This window comes from Sceloporus occidentalis, unplaced genomic scaffold, assembly GCF_023333645.1.
Source record: "Sceloporus occidentalis isolate IW3139 unplaced genomic scaffold, rSceOcc1.0.p SCAF_13, whole genome shotgun sequence".
Taxonomy (NCBI): domain Eukaryota; kingdom Metazoa; phylum Chordata; class Lepidosauria; order Squamata; family Phrynosomatidae; genus Sceloporus; species Sceloporus occidentalis.
Genome location: NW_028316993.1, coordinates 115,289 through 133,238, shown reverse-complemented (window position 1 = coordinate 133,238; position 17,950 = coordinate 115,289). Strand labels below are relative to the sequence as shown.

The window sequence follows — 17,950 nt, the reverse complement described above, 5'->3', positions numbered from 1 at the left end:
TGAATGTGAGAAGCAATTGATAGGGAACCTGTTTCTGACTATAGCACTGGGGATTACCCAAGGGAGGATATTTTGCAGTCCAAATATGTAGGTAAAAGAAACGCATGCAGAAAAGGTGGGTATTCTGAATCAGGGTGCAAAAGACTGCTTCATGTTAGGGAAAGCCACCTTCACAAATGCTCACAATTTGAAAAGTGGAAAAGGGGAGGGGGGAGTGAATTTTTTTAAAAAGTATCTGTACAAATACATACTTTTATTGTATGAAGTTAAGATGCAGACTCGCACAAAAATGCAGCCTGACTTCTGAAAAATAAGAAAACAAGTGAAGTTGTCCATGACAGGTTCATATTGCTGTACTCCTTCCCAGTCCTAGTAAAAGATCACATCTGACAGCAGCATCAAGGAGAACCACTAGGTGGTAGGAGAGAATGAAAAGTGTTGCTATGCAGAACATTCCCTCTTCGGGACTTCAGTTATGATATTCCTTCCCTATCCTATTTTCCTCCATGGACCAGTCATCAATGTTGTTCTGTGACTTAAGAGCACCCTCAGGATTTTAAAAAATACACCTTTGGCTACAGGTTCGGCACATTTGCACCACATAGAAAGAATCATGCTTCTGTTTCATATATATATATATATATATATATATATATATATATATTGCACTGTGTGTGTGTGCTTCCACTCAGAAGCACACTTTGGCCTGTTACAGACTGCCAAAATAAAGCTGCTTGGGGTCTCTTTGGAGGTATGCTGTTTAAATGATGCATGGGTCCTAAGAATCCGGAAGCTGCACCAAAGCTGCACTCCAGTGCTTAGGAATGGAGTGTGGCTTTGGCACGACCTCCGGACTCTTAGGACCCATGCATCATTTAAATAGCATACCTCCAAAGAGACCCAAAGCAGCTTTATTTTGGCAGTCTGTAACAGGCCTTAATATATACTTTGAAAAGTGTGCTTCTGAGTGGAAGATCAGTTCATTCACCTGTTCTCTCTCTCCTTCTGTCTCTCTGCATGCACTGGTCAACCATTTCTTAGAACAGAGGAACAGAGAAAAAGGATCATAGAGTTGGAAGAAACCCCAAGGACCATCCAGTCAACCCTATTCTGCAATACAGGAACGCACAACCCCAACAGATTGCCATATTGCATGGGGCTTAAACCGCTCCCCAGCGCATTCTAACGGGGGCGAGCGGGGGCGCGCACGGAACGCGATGGGCACCGGATGGGGCCCAAAACGCGACTTTATCGCATGGGGGGACGCCACCACCACGCGTTCCCATCGTGTCCCAATTCGGTTCCAGAGGGCGCCATTTCTGGGGATGCTTTGAAACAGTTCCCAGAAATGGCGCCCTCTGGAACCGAATTGGGACGCAATGGGAACGCGCGGCGGCGGCGGCGGCATCCCCCTGTGCGATAAAGTCGCATTCTGGGCCCCATCCGGTGCCCATCGCGTTCCGTGCATGCCCCTGCGCGCCCCCGTTAGAACGCGCTGGGGAACGGTTGAAGCCCCATGCGATAAACTTACTAGACTCTGCTTTAAAACCTCCAAAGTCTGAGGCAGTATATTCCACTGTAAAATTGCTCTTACTGTCAGGAACTTCTTCCTAAAGTTGAGGTGGAATCTCTTTTCCTGTAGTTTGAATCCATTGCTCTGGATTGTATTCTCTGCAGCTGCAGAAAGCAAGCTTGCTCCACCCTCAATATGACATCCTTTCAAATATTTAAACATGGCTATCATGCCCTTAATCTTCTGTTCTCCAGGCTAAACATACCCAGCTCCCTAAGTCACTCCTCATAGGGCATGGTTTTTAGACCTTTCAACATTTTAGTTGCCCTCCTCTGGACATGCTTTAGCTTGTCAACGTCCCTTTTGAATTGCCATGCCTGTTGTGAAAGGAACTGCTTCACCCACAGTGCACAACTCTACAAAAGCTTTTCATATATGTCTTTCTTTCTTTCTGTTGTTTAAACCATTGCAACATGCTGCAAGAATATGGGATAAAGGCAGCTTTGTGGGGGCACTTGTAACAACATGGCACTGCCTGCTTTCAGGAGAGAAACAAAGCAATAAGGAAACAAAACTTGAAGCCTCCTAGCAAAGGTGTGTCTAGTCCCACGCTGATCTGAAGTAACATGAAGAACTTTAATGCTTAAGCACTGCTGAACAAAATGGATGCAATCCATGCATTGTTTGGAATAACATCAGTGAGTAAACATGCCTCTGTGCAGAATAAAGGTATAAACCCTTCCCACCTTGCGTGCAAAGATCATAAAGAAAGATAAGCTCTTGGAAAACTACAGTCACACATTTCAAAGCCGTGGCATCCAAATCTTCTCTCTCTCTGCTGGGGTGGAGAAGGGCAGGTCCTTCAACACTTCGACAGGGAGTTACAGTTGTCTCTCCAGCTCACTCAAGAGGCATGTGATGAGCTGGAAGATGTTCAGCTTTCCTTCTCTTGCCAAGGCAAGTTTGCTGTGGCCATTTTATAAACCAAAACCATCAAGAATGAGTGTAGCAAGGACATGGTGAGCTTCCTTTTGGCTGCTGTGGATGATGGGGATCAGCAATCCACCCTCTTTGCAAGAATCATTAGGAAGACATTAAGAAGAAGAGAGTTCCTGCATGGCAGGGGGTTGGACTGGATGGCCCTTGTGGTCTCTTCCAACTCTACGATTCTATAAGTACTTGATGGGGAAAAAAGTGGTCAACAGTTATCTGCCTTGGAAGGTGGTGGACTGTTCTTTACTGGAGGTTTCTACACACTATCACATACACACTATCACATTACTGGAGGTTTCCAAATGGATGTAGAATGATTAATAAATGGGTCTTAGAGCAAGTCGCACTGAATTCAATAGAAATGAAGAGGACTAAACTGAGGCTGTCGTACTTTGGCCATATCATGAGATAACGCGACTCATTAAAAAAAGATGATAATGCTGAGTAAAGTGTGAGGCAGCAGGATGAAAGAGATACCATATGGATATGGTGGATAGATTCAGTCATGTAAGCCACAGCCCTGAGCCTACAAGTTGTTTTGGAGATTTCTGATCTGCAGGATCAACATAAGTTGAAGTTGACCTGACTGCAAACTACAACAACAGCAATTACCACCATCTGGAGATGCTTTAGATGTGAATTCCTCCTCTAAGACCTTCTGTAAACAAGTTAAGGGTTTGTCCTGGGCTCCCCCTGAACTGTTTTCCTAATATGATAAAGGTTTTTCTTTTTCACTTTGCTACAAACGTCCAGCGTCATTCTTCCTATTTTATAGCCATATGCTCAGCACTAGCCTGCAGGCCTCTGTTAGCCCAAATACCAAATATCACTGTAAGCTTTAGCAGGGATCCCTTTGTCCAAGGGTCTCTCAAACTGGAAATCCACCCTGCCTTTTCTCTATCCTGATGGTGTGTTTTTTTTTAACGGAATTGCATTGGTAAGAGTTTGCCATTACACAAGGAAGTGCTCTTCATCACCTTTTACAACACGCCTGGTCTATAAAACCACCAATAAAGGTGCCAGATTTTCCAAGCTTATATAGCTGTCTCCGGCCTATAAATCTCCCCTGCACAAAAGTTCTTGCTCCCTAGAAGAACCAAATTTGGCTTGCCTTCATCCCAGACGTGGAGCCAGGATGGCTCCTCCATCCCTCCTCCTCATTGCTGCTCTCTTTGCTGTTGCTCGGATGGTGGAACCACTAGGTATGTTGGCTGGCGTCAGGTTCCTTCTGGAATAGTCACAACTCTTTCCCAGTTAGAAATCATGGCTCAGAAGATCCCTATTCTTCCTTGAAATTGTCCATAGTGGCATATGTCCAAGATGGTCTTACTATAAAATAGTTAAAGCAGTCTGCTTCAGGTGGTACCATGGGCTGAGGACAGAAGGAAAGGGGACAAACCGTGGAGGATGGGGGATCTCATGGCAGTAGCAGGGTGAATCCCCTCTGGGTTTTAGTCCAAACTTTAAGAATAGGGGCTTAGCATCTTGAAAGAGCATTGCAAAATCAGTAAGTGATTTTCCCTAGATATAATCAGACATTTTCTTCTTTCTTGGACAGAGGCAGCTGGCAGTTTCCATCTCTCTCTCTCTCTCTCTCTCTCTTTCTCTCTTTCTCTCTCTGTGAGTAAATCTACACTACATTTTAGTCTGGACTTCACAGGAGCTATTCACAGTGTCAAACCCTATTCCACATATTGGGTATATGGGTATATACCCACACTCGGGTATATTATTTACTTATTTCACTTTCATGGAAAGGGTAGGTCCTTTCAAATGGAACTAATATTCATTGCCCCATTGACATGGACCACATTTGGGGAACAGGGGGAGGCAGGAACTGGGGTCTCCATGTATGGAAAGTCTCTTTCTCTTCTCTCTTCCTTTCTCCCTTTTTCTTAAAACAAATAACAGACACACTGATTTTGGCAACATAGATTTTGACATAGTATCCTAGGCTGAAGTTGGTTCCAGTTTCACCACTGTATTGGAAATAGGTGACTTTCAGTGGCAGATTGGTGGACATATATCCCACATTTGTATTTTCAGTGGAACAGACCCATGGAGTCTGTGGCACTGTAATGGCCATTATGTGTTACAGATACCCAGCTTGTGGCTAATACCAGTATATAGAATGGGTATCTCCAATGTTTGGCTCTGCTGGCTGAGGATGATAGAAGGTAGAGTTCCCCATCCCTTTCTTACCTACTTTAAGTCTGCAGTGATAGATATGCCTAAGGATGCAATCTTAACTCCATGCACCTGACATTTAGATATATAGCCACACTGCAGAAATAAAGCACTTTGACACTACCTTAACTGCCATGACTCTATCTTGTGGAATCCTGGGATTTGTAGTTTGGTGAGGCACCAAAGCTTTCTAACAGACCAAGCTGAATACCTCCCAAAACTACAAATCCCAGGATTTTGTATAAGAAGGGCCGACTGTAGCTGGATCTAAATCTTTATTTATTTCATTCTTGCATAGCAGACCAACATTTTCAAAGGGCCTTTGCTCATTTTCAGACAAAGTTTTGCACTGCATGACTTTTTTGGTGAAAAATTCATTGATATATACAATTTGGCGCATATATATTTTGCATAAAAACTGGATATTGTCCCACCAGTTACCTAAATCCTATTCGCCCCAAGTAGACTAGGTAAATCAATGGGATTTACCTGTGTGTCAGGTCTCCATTTAACAAGTGAGTCAAATGGGAATGATGGATAGGATTCAGATCAGCTTCTTGTGTCAACAACATTTTCTCTAAGAGTCTAGAAATGTGAAAAACGTTGCCATGATTGTCTCTATTCTCACCGAGGCTTAGAAAACCTGTGAGTCTTCTTTATACCCCTGTTGATACACCTTCTGAAAAGAAGCCTTGGAGTGGTGGTGTAAACCTGAAATATGCTCCCAGCTCTTTTTAAGCCAGAAAGAAGCTGCTTTGGTTCAGGTCAGCTATTTGAAGCCTGAGAAGGCCTGAGACAAGCGAAATGTAGGGATTCATGGCTGAGCCCAGAGGTAACAGGTATAAACTTCAGGGGCACATCATCCTAGAGTTTTACAAAATTACTCTCGACATCTAAGGGGAACAGATCAACAGATCTCAAATATGTCGCTTTGTAATGCTCACAGGACACAGTGATAGGACCAAGGAGGAAATTAAATTCCAACCATATGAATAACAATTGTAACACTTTCTCTAGCTTGCCAATCCTGTGCATCCAGTACTGAGACATGCAAAGGTACGTCTGTAGCTTGCAATAAGGATCAGGACACCTGCATCAGCATGGTGGTTCAACATTCCCTCACAAAAGGTAAGAGTGCACACTTCTATCTAAGAGTGGACAGATCTCTTTCCAGTTCTGGTTAGTATCGCGTGCTTGTTTTATACCCAGACTGGATACTTCAATTCTATTTGAGTTTTCCAGGGTTGTTTTATATCTTCAAGTGGGTCCAGGAGGCCAAAATTTGTCCCTGAATCTCTGGAGCTTGCTGTCCTTGATTTAGAAAAACAAACAAACCCCAGGCTGGATACTGTCAAAGGTTTAGCTTCCTATGATCTGCTTGATACTGCAAAGGCCTGTTTCATTGGAAGCGTTTATTTCTGGATGGTGTCACGGAGGGAGGCAAAAGTTTATCTGCCACGGTTTTGTTTCTTTCCTGCAAAAACATCCTCCGTTTTCTTCCCATATCGGCTTTGGATTGAGTTGTAAATATGGTGATCCTTTCTTCCCCCACAGAAAACTGGCACCATATGAATACAAACCTTTCCTAATATGTGCATTTTTACTGCATTCTCTAACATGTGTGATTTTACACATTTTCCTCATTGACTAAAGCATGATGATAAACCAGTTTCAAATATAGATGGTGAGATCAAATCTGCACTGCAGTTTAACTGTCATGACTTCATGGTATGAAATCCTGGGAGTTGTAGTTTCTTGTGGCACCAGAGCTAAATATATGACAAAACAACAAATCCAAGAATCCCGTTGCATTGAGCCATGACAGTTAAAACGGCGTCAAACTGCATTATTCCTATACTGCAGATTGGACCTTTGTCATTTAGTTGCAAAGAATTTGAAAAGTGAAAAGGAAAGATCTTGTTGCTTCCTATTTCCTCACAAACACCATAGATTGAAAGAAATTTGAGCACACTTGTTAGTTGTTTTGAAGACCTTAAATTGGTTAAGGAGCAAAAAAAATATCACTTGATATGGTTTTCATTCTCACTCTTAGCATTGTGCCATATTGGATTGAGGTCCGTTACATACTCTAAATGTTGTCTTCTCAACTAGGAAAAGTACCAGTAACTGGAAGCTCTGTATCTTGTGCCGTGAGTGCAAAAAGTGTGAATAGCACTTTCATGTTTGACTTTGGCAATAAGGGATCTCTGAATTTCACCGCTCACCTTTGTAATGAAACAACCTGCAGCGCTTCATTCGACTGTATGTAACAGCTTTGTGATATCCTGCTTCTCTTTCTCTTTTCTTTTACTAATGAAACTTTTTTAAAAAGACAATAATGCATTTGGGTGGAAATCCTGAGTGCTGGAATTTTGGAAGCTTAGATTGAGAAAATCCCAAATGACCAGCCTCCATTCAATCAAACTTGAGCCATGTTCCATAGTTTGGGAACATTAGGCCAGGATTCTGTTGGTGCCTCATTTTGATTAATTCATTAGTTCAGTGGATCTGCTTTTGGGAGAAAGGAAGGAAGTATTAATTAATTAATATATTGATCAATCAGTCGATCAATTGATTACTTTTTACCTCCTGCCTTTCTCCCAACAGGAAACGTGCAATAAGTTCAAACAAAATGTAGCTAAAACCATACTCAGGCTGCATCTAGACTGCAGAATTAATACCATTTGACACTGTTTGAATCACCATGGCTCAGTGGTATGGAATTATGGGATTTGTAGTTTCATGAGCTATTAGCCTTCTTTGTCAGAGTTGTGACCCCCTCCTCTCTTCTCTAACCTGTTCAGTTAACTGAGTGCAAACATCTTACATAGTTTGAACTCAGTTTACATTGATTGACGTAAACTGAGGACAAAAGGGGAAAGTGAAACAAAGCAAGTGAAGCCAGGGCATTTTAAAATCAGCTGAAAAAGTGGAATTATATTGGATTGCTGTAAGCAGGGCTGTTCTTATCAAACTGGGAAAGCTGGAGAGTATAGAATCAATGGAAATAGAATGAGTCATTTATGTAATTTCAGTTGATTCTATAGGCTCACTCTGGTTGAATTGAATAACTTTGGATTTAGGCCTAAAAGAAGCAAGATGAGGGATAATGCAATTCTTCTTCAGTGTAGCTACAATTGGCTTTGATTACTTTTATAGCCCTCTAAATGTTCTTGGACTGCAACTTCCATCAGCCCTAGCCAGTATAGTCAATAGTGCATTGTTATGGGACCTGCAGACCCACAGTATCCTGAGGGCTGTACTTTATCCATCTTTTGCCTAAATCTAATTCTAGTCCCAAAACCATACCCTCCAATTGTACCCTGTATTAAAAGTCTGTCAAAAGCAAATGTATCAGTGTCTAGTAAACTGTATGGATTGTTGGTTTTAAATTGTTTGTGTTGCTGTAAAAGTTCACTCTGTGTAACAGTTGGATTTGCAGATGTTCCTTTGGAAGCCTACTTGAATGGGATATCTTGCCCCAAATGTTACACGCCAGGCTACACAAGCTGCGAAGATAATGGGACTGTGGACTGTTCTGGGGAGTTTAGGAACTGTGCCTCAATAAATGGAATAATAACAGAAGGTGAGAGCAATTTATCTTCCTCTCTTTCAAGCTCCTTCTCTTTTGCTTACCCTTTTCTTTAGTCTGTTCTGGGAGTCAAAAGAAAAATTCAACTGTCAATACTGTCATGCCTTTAAACTGTTATGTTGTTGTGTGCCTTTTAGTTGTTTCCAATTTATGGCAACCATAAAAGAACTCATTACAAGATTTTCTGGGTCTGAGAGTATGTGACTCACCCATGATCACCCAGTGCATTTCCATGCCCAAGTGGTCTCCAGAGCCATAGTCCAATGCTCAAACTACGTGTGGGATGAAAATCAAGCAGTCCTCCAGAGATTGCTGGACTGCAAATGTCAGCATTCCTCACCAAGGCTAGCTAGGATTGATGGAGCTACAGTCGAATAACCTCTGGAAGGTTGCATGATTCCCATCTCTGCCTTATATAAATATATGGTGTTGCCATATCTCACTAGAAGGACTCTCTTCTCCAGTCCTCATGGTGAGAGCGCTGCCTTGGAAAGTGTGTGTACAGACCAGAATTTATGTAGGATGGGGAGGACCAAGTCTTTCCCATTCCTCTTGTTGCCAGCATCACCAGGATTATGGTGGGCTTGGCCCACTACCCTTACTCCTGCCAATGCTCACCTCTTGGGGGGGGGGGTGGCTGCAGCAACTTGAAAAGACAAGTATCAAGGGTAATGGCAGCAGAGTTGGTGAGTGAGTCCTCCCCATTCCTGCTTCCACTGTCACCAGTGCTCATCTCTTTGGAGGGCCATGGCACCCAAAGAGATAAGCATTGGTAACAATGGTGGCGGCAGAGGTGGTGGGCTGAGTGCTCCCCATTCCTGCCACCACCACCAGGAATAGAGATAACCCAGGCTGCCCTCCTCCCTACACCAATTCTCATCTTTGGGGAACCAAAGCATCCCATAGAGAGGATTATTGATAGCTCCGGATGGCGAGGTGAGTCTTCCCCATTCCTGCCAATGCCATCACCAGGAATAAAGCCGGCTCGTCGGCCTCCCCGGAGATGACGCCGCCCGCCCGCCCGCTTCCATCTGGGCTGCGGCCCAAGGGACTCTCCTTTACCCCTATACCATTGGGGAGGAGCGCCAAGGACAATTGCCTGGCGCTGCCGTTGCGGCCTTTTGGAGGGAGGGAATTTGAGAGGGGGGGTGCAGGCTTTACTGTCTGGGGATTGTTTTTCTGCATTGTATTATATTGTTTTTTCTGCATTGTATTATGTACTGTAATTTTACATTGTTGGCATTGTATGGTATTGTGTACTGTTTTTCCCTGTGCATTGTTTGCTTTGTATTCTGAGATTCTGTTGTAAGCCGCCTTGATTACATTCCTGTGGAAAGGCGGGGTATAAATAAAACTAATAATAATAATAATAATAATAATAATAAAGAGGACACGGCCCACCATCCCACTGCCACCAATTCTAGTCTCTTTGGTGGGATGCTTTGAGCGATAAGAATTAGCAGCAGTGGCGGCGGGGTGGGTGGGGGTTTAGTCCAAGTCGTCCATGTTCCTGCCACTGCCACTGCTGTAATGATCATCTCATTGGGGCACCCTGATCCTCCCAAAATGGGCTGTCAGCAGTGGTGGCTTGCATTTTGGCACACTTTGTCATCAGCATACAAGTGACAACCCCCCAGTGAGGTTTGAACATCCTGCACTCCCTTAGTGATGCCCCTGACCATAATGAATCTTGGCATCTTTACCATTCACTAATATGGTTCCTTAATGCCTCTACTATGTAGCTAAGTATACATAAAGGTACATACGGTAAATTGCAACAGATGGTGATTCTTTTAATGCATCATGTTCAATGACATCAACAGGGGTGCCTCCCTTGTAACACCACTCTTGTAATATCACCAGGGTTTGTCTCCTGTGACCTCAGCGTTCTCCTAGACCTCAGCGTTCAGCCCTGAAATCTCACAGTCATAGTCCCAATCTTAAAACCTTATTCTCTCATGTACCTTAAGTGGAATGGACTTTGCTTGCTAGTGTAAGGACAACAGAGTGTATGGAGTGGAGGGGCAGGGGGGAGGATTGTAGAGGAGGTAGATTAGACACCCTTGGAAGTGAATTCCACATCCTAGGAGTAGCTTTTTTCTCTAGAATCATTGAATATTAGCGTTGGAAGAGACCCCAAGTGCCATCCAATCCAGCCCCCTGCCATGCAGGAATACACAATCAAAGTACCCCCGACAGATGGCCATCCAGCCTCTGTTTAAAAACTCCAAAGAAGGAGACTCTGCCACATTCATGGAGGCTCTATCTTGGGTCCCCACCAAATGCACCTCCAAAGTTATCAGAACCTATTATGTTATGGTAAAAATATTACTTTTATAGAAGTGTGTGTTTGTGCATGTGTGAAATTAATTATAAACTGTTTCCTTCTGCACTAGGTGATGGCAAAATACCCTTTGCAGCCAAAGGATGTGCATGGGGTTCTCTCTCAGATCTCAACAAGAAACTGCCAATGACAATTGTGTCAGATCCTTACAGTTACACATTAGAGGGCTTGAGTTTTTATGACGTCAACTGCGCTTTCACATCCATGAGACATGTTACTCTCAGCCTGGACAGCAAGGACTTGGTTTCCCAAGTGGCCTTTTTCTTTCCATGCTTCTTGAGCATCTTTGCAGGGAAGATTCTCTCCTAAGGAAGATGAAGCTAATTGGCTGCCATTTGGGACTGCCATTTATGAGGAAGGCTCCACTGGAAGCTGAAGCATCTATGCTCCTTGTGACACAGAAATGATGCATTGCTTAAACAAGATTCTTTGAATCTGAATAAAGGAAATCCGGGCACAGCTATTGAATATAAAATCGACTACTTCCATATACACCATAAAATGGCCAAAACCAATTTGTTTCTGACCGCAGTCATTTTCTTTTGCATTCAATCATAAAAACATTTTGTTGTAACAGTCACTTCACACTGATTTTTTTTTTAAAGCTTGCAAATTCACACCAACTTTCATACAGCTTTGTATAACATGAACATTTTGAATGTTATCTTCTCTTAATATATAATCTTTTACAGGTAATGTTTTCTTTTTTGTTGTAATCTGCTTTCCCAAGTATTCATTTTATTCTGCATTTCAAGGTTTGGAGAAAGTGTGCAGTCGAGAGAACTGTGTTCCAGTCTACTTATGCACCTGGAGGATTAAAACACAAAGGAGAGAGTTTGTCTAGAACTGTCTCTTACTCCTGTTCTCCATTGTCTGGAACTAAAACAGGGCTTGTTTACCTTGTGTTGGCCCCTCTCAATCTATATTTGAAAGGTTCAGGGATAGAATGGAGTGGTCAGAGTGTCTCCACTAAAGTCCAGTAATACCCCAGTATTCAGTATTGGCTACGGCAGCTAGAAATTGCACATGATGCATATTGGTAGAGCCCAGTGCACATTGGAACACTTTTGCTGATGTCCCATTATGCATCTTTGCAATTCACTAACAGTTTCTTAGCACTTCTGCTATGTAGCTAAGTATACCTAAGAGTCTGTACAGACAGGCCAAAATAAAGCTGTTTCAGATCACTTTGGAGGTATGCTGTTTAAATGATTCATGCATCTAAAGAGGCCAAAAGCTGTGCCAAACCTGCACTCTAGTCCTTAGGACTGGAGCGTGGCTTTGGCGTGGCTCCAGGGCTCTTAGGATGCATGCAGCATTTAAACAGCATTCCTTCAAAGTGACCCGAAGCAGCTTTATTTTGGCCTGTCTGTTCAGGCCCTTAGAATTATATAATGTACACCATGGCTGAAGATTCCAGTGTACAAAAATAACTAGAGGGGCACTATAGTGCGCCCATGGCGCACCCCATAGGGATGAATGGGGTGTGTGCCCATGGTATGTGTGCGCCGCCATGCTGCCACATCGCTTCGTGCATGCGCCCCATTCATTTAAATGGGGCTCGAGCATAGGCGGTATTTGCTTTATGTGGGGGAGTCTGGAATGGATCCCTCGTGTAAAGTAAGGGTGCACTGTACTATGCCCATTGCTGAAATAAAATATGATTTAATTTTTCCACATCCTCCTTGGCAAGCAAAATCCACATAAAGTCAAAGGCATAGCCATGCTAGTCTGGAAAATCAGTGTTAGTCTGGAAAATCAGTATACAGAGGGATCTTGTGAGACCAACTGACAGAAGGAAATGGGTATTGTGAGCTTCTGTAGATGTGAGTCTACTTTACATGCATCTGAGGAAGTAGGTTCAAGCCTACGAAAGGTCACACTACCAACCTTTTTATTTCAGTTAGTCTCAAAGGTGCTATAAAACCCCTTTGCATACTGATAACCCACATAGGTCTTCCAATGCTTTGGTAGGTGATGGGTAAAGACAATTAATTGTCAGTTACTAATTCTGTATTAAAATAGCTGCAGACTGGTGAAGCTAGTTAAGATAGGCATCCACTGCTGATGCCACTGATTGTTTAACTCCTGACATGGAATAAAATCAGCATTCTCTCTATTTCTGTTGCTCAGGCTGTGAGTGCCATTGCTAACAGAATCAGATGGAACGGTGGATCAATTATTCCAGGCCTGGAAATCAAAGAATGCCGTTAGCTCAGAGTGAGAGCACATCTTTTGGGTGTAAATGATCTAGCTCTCCAGGCATCCCATTTTGCACAGGACTTCCCATATTTGGGGTCCTTATGCCTGGTCCCAAACTGCAGTGATATGGGATGCCCTAAATCCCATTCTTGAGACAGCCTTCAAATAAAGACCACTTCATTCAGATAACATGCATTTGCCATTTCACAATGGGACAACAGACAGGCCCACTGGCAAATACACAGTTAATTGTACAATGTCTGTAGAATAGCAAGGTAGAATAGCACAACCACTGCTGCTCTACACTATTCTACAATCTATTTGAGTGTAGATTTGCAACATACCAGCATGATGTAGGATCCCTGTCTTCAAGTTTCTCATTTGGTTAATTGGATCAGATGCAACATTACCCACTTGATCATATGCAAAGGGATCTTGTAGCACCTTTGAGACTGAGCAAAAGGAGTGCATTCCCACTTGCTCAGTAATAAATGCACTCATTCCCATCAGTGAGTGCAAATGTTAAGGCAATAGGATTACAGGAAAGCATCAAGTCTTTTTAAGTGTTGTAAAATTGTTAAATTCAGTGTATATAAAGGTAAATACCATAGCACGCTGTCTATATTTCGGTTCTAGCTGTTCTTCAGAGGTTGTTCCCATAAGCAGGTGATTTCTAGCTTTAGGAGAGTGCACTTAAGTTTTAGAAATGAATAGGACCCCATAAGGAGCACCAAGGAACCAACAGGTCATAAACAAAAACACTGAAGTATTCTGTGTAGTATATGTAGATTTATGATGTCAACAATACATTTGAAAGATATTCTATAGGAAAGTTTGAATCTCACTGCTGTGTCCTGACCACAAGTACAAATACATAGTACATGAGTCTGACGGCTGTACAACATCCCCTCAACACAGTGTAGAATATCTGTATGTATATGTATACTATATGAACACTACACTACTCCCATACAGTATAGTAACATATGTCAGTTACTAGCTGCCATTGTGCAATGCACAATACACAATGGCAGCTAATAATTTTCATGTGTTGCTATACTGTATGGGAGTGGTGTAGTGTTCACAAGCACAATGCACACAGGATAAGATTCAGAAGCACAGTGTAAAGTATAAGATGCACAAGTACAATGCATAATATATGATGAGCATGCACAATGCAACCTTGATATGTAATGCATAATGTACAACAGTCAAAAACAAGGCACAGAGGAACATGTGATCAGTGCAACTCCACTTTCAGTGCAATGGTGACTTTTCGGCCCGTTGTGCGTTGTGTGATTTATGCATGCGGCTGTCCCTAACAGGATGCCAGACCTAGTTCGATAGAAGTACAATCCAATACATGTTTACTCAGAAGTCAGTGGGTTTCTGAGACTTATTCCCAGGTTAGTGAAATTGCAGCCTAAAGGCTTTCATGGATGGCATCCATAGTTTTTTGTGGGTTTTTTCGGGCTATGTGGCCATGTTCTAGAAGAGTTTATTCCTGACATTTTGCCTATATCTGTGGCTGGCTCTCCATGCCATCTGACATCATCCAGCATTGGAGGGAGTGCCTTTACAGCCCAACTCCATCAGGGATAGCCAGGGCAAGAAGAAGGGCCCTCCTTCCAGTCCATTTGCCATGATCCAGGCCTCAGAGGGAGAGAAGAACCACTGGACATGATCCCCTTCCCCATCGCCATTCCTTTCTCCTTCTGTGTCATCTCTTTTTAGATTGTAAATCCAAGGGCAGAGAACCATCTAATTAATAATAATAATAATTGTAAGCTGCTCTGAGAGTCTTTAGGGCTGAAGAGTGGGGCATAAATACCATATATATATATATATATATATATATATATATATATATATATATCTGGTATGGCCAATGCTGAGGTACAATGTAGTCCCCAGCATCTAAAGGAGGGGAAGACTGCCTTACAGCAACAGTCACTAAGTGGAACCAGTGGCTTTGTCCAGAAATGCAAGTGTTACAGAGGTTCTTTCACATATAGTTCACATATAGACATACATATATTTTCATATATAGTCTAAAGAGGAACATGTAATCTTGTGGCAACTACCCATACCTCCACAAAGAGCTTCCCTTCATTCTTGCGAGGACATTGAACTTGTCGCGGTTTTTTTGTCTCAATTTGAGAAACAAACACCTTTTTAAGCAACAGACAGACTTGATGGTGGAGGTTCCATTGTATATTTTATGCACATACCAGGAAATGAAAAAAAAATGTGCAGCAAACCTCCAACACCTGTCCCTATTTCCTAGTCCTGCGTATGTCAGTAAAGGCACATACAATGTTGTTATAAAACCATATTTCTTACAGCCCCACCTAGGCATTTAAAATTGGTGCATGGTTCATTTGCTTTTGCTTCATTTATGGCTGGTTGCAACATGACAGAGATGAGGAATTTGCTTCAATCGTCTGGTTCCTGTTCCTAGGCCATCTATATACCCTCTTTGGAGTATAAGCTAGATCCTACCTATAAATCCTCATTGGACATATGCTTTCCATCTCCATGGAGCCTTTGAGCCTAGCGTGAATATGTGCAGTCGCCATGCAAATCTGCCTTGTCTTGATCTTCATTTCTTTGATAACTGAAGGTAAATATAACTAAAATTTTGTTTTCAAATTGTGTTGGCAGAGAGAGAGAAAGAGAGAAAGAGAGAGAGAGAGAGAGAGAGAGCCCAATGCAGGACAGGTACATACCCAGTTGCCTTATATCAAATCAGACAATTGGTTCATTTACTTAATATTTAGGGATGGGTAACACCTGATCAAGAGACAGTGTGATATAGTGGTTTGAAATTTGGACTAGAATTCCAGGATTCCTCCCTCTACTCAGTTCTGGAAAGCTAGTAGGTGACCTTATGCAAGCCATACTCTCTCAGCTTCAAATGGAGACAATGGCAAACTCTGTCTGATAAAAATTTTTGCTGGGAAACCCCATGACAGTTTCTTCTTATGAGCAACATGAGTCATAAAAGACTTGAAGGCTCCCCACCACCACCATAGCAGCAATGCATGATCTATGTTGTTTTTGCAAACTCCCTTTACCGTTGTGTCATTTCATTGTATCACTCAAAGCTACGCCCTAGAAATAGAGTTCCCACCACCTCTCCCCTATCCTCACCCAATTTCATTTCTTCTCCTCTATGATTTTATTTATTTCTTTACTTAATATCCCATCTTTCTCCTGTCCTGGGATTCAAGGTGGTATACAATATCTTTTGTTTTTTTAAAAAAATACAATCAGCCCTCTGTGTCCACAAATTCTGCACCCACAGATTTCAATATCCCTTCTCCCAAATCTCCCCCTCCCCAAAGAACCCTTGATTTTGCCATTTCATATAAGGGACGCTGGTCCAAAGAACTAGAGGCAGGTTACTGACAGGTGCTGGCTGCAAGGAGCACACAGCAACTCCTTTCCTGCAACAGCTCCATTGGCTGTTGGTCCAGTTCTGGGCACAGTTCAAAGTCCTAAGCTTTTGTGGCCGGCATCCATGGTTTTTTGTGGGTTTTTCGGGCTATGTGGCCATGTTCTAGAAGAGTTTATTCCTGACGTCTCACCAGGATCTCTGGCTGGCATCTTCTCTGTCTGGGGAAAAAGGCAGGATAGAAATAGTAGTAGTAGTAGTAGTAGTAGTAGTACATTTTAGAGGGCAAACTGGCTAACAAATACCATAGCTTGCTTTGCCCACACTGGCTGCCATTCTGCAGAGTTGTAAGGGGAATTGGCCAGGAAGCAACACCTTTTGCTTAGAAATTGTGTACTCCACTACTAAGTCACAGTTCTTTCCTAGCACAATAAAGCCTTTATGAGCATGTCTGATGTTCAGGCTGTACCCACTTCAAACACAAGAGAAGGAATGAGTCACAGTAGGCACAGTGGCATCCCTACCCTGGTGTTACCCCGTGTTGGGGGTGGTGGTGCCAGGGCGAGGTGGCCACAGTCACTTAGCCCTCTCCTCTGCAACAGTTGTGAGGTGGTCTCCGGTTGGGTCTCTCCAACGTGGCAAGTCTGGGTGTCACTCCTCATCTGGGGTGTCACCAGGTGCAAGTCACACGCACCACAACCCTAGTGATACCACTGACTAGGCATGGAAAACAAGTTCACAAACTTTCTCAGCCTCAAGGAGACACCCTGAGTCACATTGTTAGCAGATGGGAGATTGTTTTGACTGTGCATGAGGTGGAAAGACTGACACAATTCATCCAAAGCAATAGCAAACAACTTAAATGTTTGTATCAAAAAGGTTGCGTTTTGTGCAAAGGCATTGGGTGTGATCCTACAGGGGGGTTGAGTAACATAAAACATTGTATGCTACTCAAACAGACAGCATACCAGGTTGCTGCCACCAGACATATGGTTTTTGGAATTCTTTGGCTAAGTTTTCACAGTTGCCTAGTGGTATGAAACCTGCTTGCAGAGTTCTCATCTGTGTAGGAAACAGAATGTTCATATAAAATAATAATAATAATAATAATAATAATAATAATAATAATGTTGGTCAGGGGGAAAAAAACTCTACCCAGAAAGTGCTGTTTCGTTTGCATAAAATGATGTTCTCTGTGCAAAAATACCACATTCAAATTTTGCATAGAGCCAATTCTACACTGCAAAGAGGAGAGCAGTCAAGATGTTTTGGCAAACCTTTTATTGAAAGTTAACAATATGCACATGTGAGCTGAAACAGCCAGGCCTTCTCTCACTTTGCACAAGCAAACAAAACATCTGAAACATTTCCTAGATACTACTTGAAAGCTTGTTATCAAATGCATCTGAGGAGGACTTTTCCTTTAAGCAGCCTCTACTTTTTTATATATAGTTTCCATTTTCATGGCTAAATGTATAGATTTATGGCTTTTAAACTTGTTGAAGATAGCTGATGAGACAGGATTATATGGTCTCCCCTCCTTTGTTTTTCTGTTCACTCATTCTCAGTAAGGGATTTTGGAGGCGGCTGATGTTTACTTGCCTTGATGGAGAGAGGCACCTATAGCCACAGTAGGATTGGATAGAGATGAAGCCCATTTTTTCCTGGTCCATGCTTTATTGGATTGTTTACTGCAGGCCTGCTACTGCAATCCAACACCAA

At 42.6% G+C, this 17,950-nt stretch overlaps 1 protein-coding gene across 1 annotated transcript; it reads left to right on the top strand.

The window, feature by feature from the left end:
- Positions 1 to 3,641: 3,641 nt before the first annotated feature.
- Positions 3,642 to 10,938, top strand: LOC149304447 (uncharacterized). The gene is made up of 4 exons (XM_089479062.1): positions 3,642 to 3,708; positions 6,806 to 6,955; positions 8,136 to 8,279; positions 10,682 to 10,938. The coding sequence occupies exons 1-4, from the start codon at positions 3,642 to 3,644 to the stop codon at positions 10,936 to 10,938; spliced, it is 618 nt and encodes a 205-aa protein (XP_089335188.1).
- Positions 10,939 to 17,950: the final 7,012 nt, after the last annotated feature.

Bases quoted from the DNA above. Each gene is read 5' to 3' on its own strand.
- LOC149304447 (XM_089479062.1), top strand. From the start codon at position 3,642: ATGGCTCCTCCATCCCTCCTCCTCATTGCTGCTCTCTTTGCTGTTGCT. The intron at 6,956-8,135 runs GTATGTAACAGC...TTGGATTTGCAG, and splicing joins CTGCAGCGCTTCATTCGACT to ATGTTCCTTTGGAAGCCTAC. The intron at 8,280-10,681 runs GTGAGAGCAATT...CTTCTGCACTAG, and splicing joins AAATGGAATAATAACAGAAG to GTGATGGCAAAATACCCTTT.